Source organism: Helianthus annuus, chromosome 5 (genome assembly GCF_002127325.2).
Source record: "Helianthus annuus cultivar XRQ/B chromosome 5, HanXRQr2.0-SUNRISE, whole genome shotgun sequence".
In the NCBI taxonomy this organism is placed as follows: domain Eukaryota; kingdom Viridiplantae; phylum Streptophyta; class Magnoliopsida; order Asterales; family Asteraceae; genus Helianthus; species Helianthus annuus.
In genome coordinates this window covers 15,045,175-15,051,721 of record NC_035437.2, presented here as the reverse complement: position 1 = coordinate 15,051,721, position 6,547 = coordinate 15,045,175, and the positions used below count along the sequence as shown (strand labels likewise).

Genomic DNA, 6,547 nt, shown 5'->3' with positions numbered 1-6,547 from the left:
GAACAAACGACAATTTACTCATTAATATGTTATAGACTTATAGGCATAGGTCTTTGGATGCAATCGATCACTTCTTTGAAGTCACCTTCATTGCTATGCCAAGATAGAGAAGTATTCATACCCTTTAGATAGTAAGCAAAATGCAAAATATGCTACTTATTGTAAGCATAAAAGGTTACACTAAGTAAAACACATTGAATGACAAAAATGTATCAAATGAGACTGTCCTCATCATCATCAACCACGTACGTCCTCAAAACCAAACAGTTCAAAATAAGCAACATAAAAATGATAAATCTGTAATATTCCGCCATGCAAACCAACGAATAATAGCATCTAAGTATATGTAAAGACAACAACGTTGATATGGGATTCATTTTGTTGTTTTGATGCTACGTATTAGGTCGGTGTAGGGTTCAAAAGGTTGAACCCTACCCAAAACTTTGGCAAAACCATAGCAACAACAGAAGCAAGACAATGAAAAACTTATTGTAACAATGTTACACCTCAAGCTGATTATATTGAACAGTTATCGTAACTGAACACAACATTCGAAAACGAACACCAACAGTAAAAAACGAACACTACAACCAAAAATGGAGACTAAAGTACATGCGTCCAAAACTCAAACAATCTCAAGCGTACGATTAAACCAACCATACATACAACACAATAATGCTAAGAAAGTCAAAACATCAAACGAACAACCCTCCCAAAGCAAATAAAAAACAACAAAGTAAAAGGTACAACCAACAATGAACATAAATCTTGTAAATAAACATTGTATGAATAGAGGCTCAAAATTGTAGCAACGATATTCGCTTTCACCTAATTCTACCATGGCTGCAACTGTAGTTGCAAAAGGTTTGAAGAAAATCTCCAAACAACACAACTGCTACCTACATTGCCAAGCCATGATATAGATCGGAAATAAAAATTTCGAAATTACCACTGTTATAATAGACAATCATCATCACCTTGTCAGTACCAAACCAACGGTAAAAAAACTTCCATCGGCAATCGTTCAACCAAAGCATCACAAATCCAACCAAAGACTTTAAACATTATTAAGCCGGTTAAAAGTCACCTTCACTAACTGAACACCCATCAATAGGGCACCATCCAACAACAATGACAGAAGCATGCCATCATATACCAGCACACAAAAAGCAAACAGTCTCCGACAACAAAACAATATACGTAACCGAGAAGTATAACGTCTTTATTACAATGAAAGTTAACAATAAGCATGCCCTTATGTAACATCAGGAAGACATAAACCCGCAAAAGTAATGCGCCTAGACAGACGTACATAGCACAAAAGAGGAAGAGGCGGTGAGGGTTGAAGCATATAACCCCCAATCAACCGAAAAGGTACAAAACCCAAAGCCAAAAAAACAAAGGCTCATAATTGTAGCAACAAAATTTAGTTTGTCCAAATCTACCATGGATGCAATGGTAGATGCAAAAGTTGTTGAGAAAACATGTATACAACACAGTTGCCATATACATTGCCCAACCAAGATAAAGACCAAATCAACAAAGTTAGATACTAATATTGCTAAAATCGATAATCATCATAGCCTTGACACCACGTAAGCAAGGACAACAATATTGTTTGTACCTTTAGACATAATGTTAATAATCTGGTACAACAACATAGTCATCCTCCCCGAAAGAATAACAAAAACTCTGAAAGTTTCTACAACAATCATCCAACAAACAAAAAACCAACGAAAACAATGTGAGACGGCTGAAAACCCACCTTCATAGACTTAACACACTTCAATATAGAACCATCCAACAAAAATCTCATAACCATGCCATGACATACCTATACGTAAAGGGTAAACAGTCTCGTAAAAATATATATTCACCAACAACAAAAGTCTCAAACCCAATCTAAAAGTATAAACAGTATTCGACAACAACACAGTGACATTCAATACACATAACCCAACAACCTTTAAACAGATGCAAGTATACTATCAGCTAATAAAACACCACAAAACTGTGACAACCCGCATAATTACAGGTACTGTACAAATTAATTAACCCTAATTATGTGCTTAATGACTGTGCTTGATTACATCTGACGCTTTAAACTGCTTACTGATTTATTTTATATACATACATGTGCATTCTTTACATACAGTCACTCCAATTATTTCATAGAGACTCTTAGTGACAGACCTGATGCACAAAGCACAGTTAGCACAGTAAGCGGATAACTCAGACACATGCTGACAATGCTAGCACTTAGACAGATACTATTTTTAGGCCAGTATGGGCCAGGGATAAAATACTACACCAGTATGGAGTGTAGGGAAGTGAGGACCATAAGACTATGTCACTAGGTGATAGTTTGAGTGCCGGAAAGTGCCTAAAACGCAATTTAATTACAGAATTCCGCATTTTTAGTAACAATTCAGCTTTTAACACACTCATATTATACAGAGTATTGACTAAATGGTCCTGGACACTTTCCTAAGTGTTGGAATTAATTTCGTTACAAAAAGATGCACAAAAGACGCTATGCGGGACAATTAAACGCTTTAACGGAACGATACGAAACCGAACAACCAGACATTACCCGAGACACGAAAATATTGTCAGAAATATTATTTTATCATTTTAAATTATTTATGGTCACAAAAATCCCTATACACCATGAAAACATGACATACACCCACTATACTTGGAAATACCCTTAACCTTCTAACTTAATACCTATTAGTTAACAAAAACTTTCACTTTACCCCCCCCCCCCAACCTAAAATTCTGCCATGATTACATAAATATTATGTTTAGATTATAGTAAATACAATCTTGATTCTATTGGCCAAGTATCTAAGCAATGATGGCTATGGGGTTCTAGAATGCATATTTCCAAGGTGAAGATCATCATTACTATCAAGCTCCACACTCAACCTCTCTCCTTCCCCTCTTATTTTCGGCTCACACCCCCCTCTCTCCATAACCGAAAATCACCACCACCATTACTTACACACCTTAATCTTCTTCATACAAGTCCCTCTCTAAGCTTGAAGAACATATAAAGTAGTTACAAGTTGAAGGATTCACAAAGAAGCTTTGTTCAAGTCTCTAGCACCACCATCTTCATCATCTTTGCCCTAAGATTACTACCCTAGCCTTGTGCTAGTAGTAAGTCCCTTCACACCCTTGTTCCATCTTGTTCTTGTTATGTTTTGTTTGAATGTTCATGACACACAAAAGCTAAAACACTAAAATGTTGAACTTAAAATTCTGCATAAAAACCATATATAAAAAGGTTGTATGAAGTTGAAATCTGGATGATTTAGGGTTGGTTAAAGCATGATTGAGGTTTGAACATTTATTCATCAATAAACCATGGTTAGGGTCTTTGTTTATGCGTTTTTAGTCACTTCTACAATGCAAACAGCTTGCTGAGTTGGATTTCCAGCCAACTTCAACAGGCTGTAACGGGACCATTTTTAATCGAAAAACCGATTTTCTGAAGCCTAAAATGTGTATTTTGGAATAACTAAACAAATGGCACTGGAATCGTAATTTTTCGAAACCGTTTACTATTTTTAAGGGACTGTTTTTGGACAGCAGCTCAAGCTGCATTTTTACTGCAGAAAAAGCGTGTCATATTCGGAGTCATAACTGAAACCCGAGTAAAATCGACTCATGAAATTTTTACAGTAGTTGGTCACCTTTGTCAGGATGACCCTCCAACTGGAATTTCGTCAAACGAACTTACGGTTAATTTTTAGTGTATATTTCCGTAAACTGCAATCAGAAAGTAACAAATCTGATTGCAGTCGAGAAAATGATTTTCTATAAAATATGGGTAACGAACTGAACTCTGATATTTTTACATAATAAATTTTGGAACATATAGAGCCTTCTGTAAAAATTTGGGAATTTTTGGAAAAGGGTAACTATTTTATAAAAATCCTCGAAAACAGTCCAGTTTTGATTTATAAAGCTGAAATAAAGTAACTAACGTTTTGTATGTCCATATGTCGGTTTGATCATTGAAAATGAACTATGGGATAAATGTAAAAGAAAATGATATGCTAGTTAAGCATGTACACCTCCATTTACAGAGGAGACTCTGCCGAAATTTTCCGAGAATCCGAACACTTAATAAAATATTCGAGAAAAATAGATACGAAATAGTTGTCTAACTATTTTTCTAAGAACGATAGTTAAGTTAAAATAATTATTATTGTTTTAACAAAATAATACCTAAGTAACGCAAATCAAAACACTAAACTCTAAGCCAAGGCACGGCCCGTTCGTCTAATAGACATTAGTACGTTGTAGGTTGTCGTGTAGCGGAAAGAGTTAAGATTCGAGTCCTGACGCACTACGGTGAGTTCATGACCCCCTATTCCTTTACTGTTTTCGGTTTTATACTTCGGAGGTGGAATACATGTTTACAAATTATTTCAGACGTTTTATACATAGTATTGTTAGCTTAAGAAGGGTTTTTATTACGCGATCAAGTGAGTGGTGGGCATGACACTTAAGGCCATTAATCCTCATCATAGGACCACGGGACATGAGTGATAGATCTATTTGGGTGTAGCGAGCCCACACCCATGAGGCCGGGGGCCCATAGTGGTGACTATGTCTTCATACCGGAGACAAATTTGCTAGGTTTGAGTCTTCCTGCATCATTCACATATACTATTGGATTTGCAAGCCAATGGTGATCATTTTTCCTTATTGCTACATACCAGGGACTATTTTTTTTACAGACATATTAAACGGTTTATACACACAGACTTACACATGAACTCGCTCAACTTTTTGTTGATTTTTTTTAAACTACATGTATTTCAGGGAATTAATTAGGATCTGGAAAGTGATGCATGATTAGTTGCCTACTAAATAAGGATGTCATACGGAGTCGTAGGTTTGGGAAGTGTAACTCTTTCCTGGACGAGTTGCATGTCTCAAATCCTTGTGTTGTTGGTAGCCTTTTGTCGAGTCTTATGAACTCATTTTAAACAAGTCATGTCTTGTAACGCATTTTGTGGTTGATGTTTTAAGACAATATGTTATGCATTTTCTAAACTACTTTAAATGGATGAACATCTTACGTTTTTATCATATAGCATTGTTGTGATTGTTGCTATGGTATTAAGAAGTCACATCAAATAAACCCACGCTTCCGCAAAAGCCAGGGTGTGACTAGGATGCATACATGACTTCATTATTATTTGTTTACATGCTTACCTTATTTGTGTGCATATGTTGTGGTTGTGTTACAGACACCATGGCATCATCTGGTAGTGGAGTATCCAACGCGAGTGACCCGATGGCTTTTACTTCTGATGACGAGATAGCCACCGATTCGAGAGTTTACACCTCAGACACCACGAGCACCGATGAAGACGACTTTCAGCCTTTTGCCCTACCGATCTTCGGAGATGATGTACCCTTAGCTGACGGCCCACCAGGAGAGGACCTACCCTTTGTTCCAATCCCTGCCCCTCTCCCCTTTGCTGCAGTTCCCTTTTGAGGAACAACCTATCGACGCGTTACCCGATGGTGACATCGACCTACTCATCGAGGGTCCCCCGGAGGGAGACCAGGATGGTGGGGCCCCGGTGGAGGACGGTGTTCCGCATGTTGATATCCCAGTTGTGATCCCATTGTTCCCATGGTTGAGCTTTCTGATATGGGGGTTCAGTCTGATTCGTCTGCTTCAGGTTCCTTTGAGTCGATAGCTTCTCATATCCCACCGTTGGGACTGGGTTACATTCCTCGCATGGACGCTGATGAGGAGATGGAGTTGGAGCAGCCTGCTGAGGCTCCTGTCCATCCTGATGATCCGATTCCTGCCATGCTTGCTGATTATCAGCCCGCTCCAGTCTTTTCCGAGCCCGTTCTTGCCATTGACCCTGTTACTGTCACTGATACACCCGTTGTTGCACCACCAGCCGTTGACATACCAGATGTAGCACCCATACCCGATCCCATGGCGATTTTTGATGACCTGGCACCCTTTGCTACCCACATTGACCCGAGGTACGCTAACTCCAGCAATGGGTGGATTGAGGAGGATGACTACCCTCCGTACGTAGTCCTAGTCACTCCCCCTCCCACACCCATCGCTGTACCACTCGATGCTCCCTTGTTTCCTCCATCCACATCTGGTACCCATGGTACTGACCTTCCTATCACTTTCCTTCAGGACATTCCTCCGCCCTAACCTGGGGAGGGATCGTCGGGTCAGCCCTTCGGCCACACCCCATTCATGCCAGAGGATAGCCAGTTCTTACCGCAGGTCCCTTATCCAGATTTTGTTCCACAAGTGTCATTTTCTGCACCTTTCGTGACCCAGTTTCCCCATATCACTTCACAGTTTGCATTTACCCCACACATTACACTTCCGGTTTCAGCCCCGATGGGTGAACCATCCCTATGGCCAGCACCCCATGTCATGCCTGTATCTGACCCTTATCATCCATTCCATGACGGATACTCTGTAGAGGACACACTCACGTCACTGCAGTTACAGCGGGACGCCTTGAGACGATGTGTC

At 39.4% G+C, this 6,547-nt stretch overlaps 1 protein-coding gene across 1 annotated transcript; it reads left to right on the top strand.

The window, feature by feature from the left end:
* Positions 1 to 5,662: 5,662 nt before the first annotated feature.
* On the top strand, positions 5,663 to 6,214 carry LOC110887607. The gene has a single exon (XM_022135183.1). The coding sequence runs from the start codon at positions 5,663 to 5,665 to the stop codon at positions 6,212 to 6,214; it is 552 nt and encodes a 183-aa protein (XP_021990875.1).
* The last annotated feature ends 333 nt before the right edge of the window (positions 6,215 to 6,547 follow it).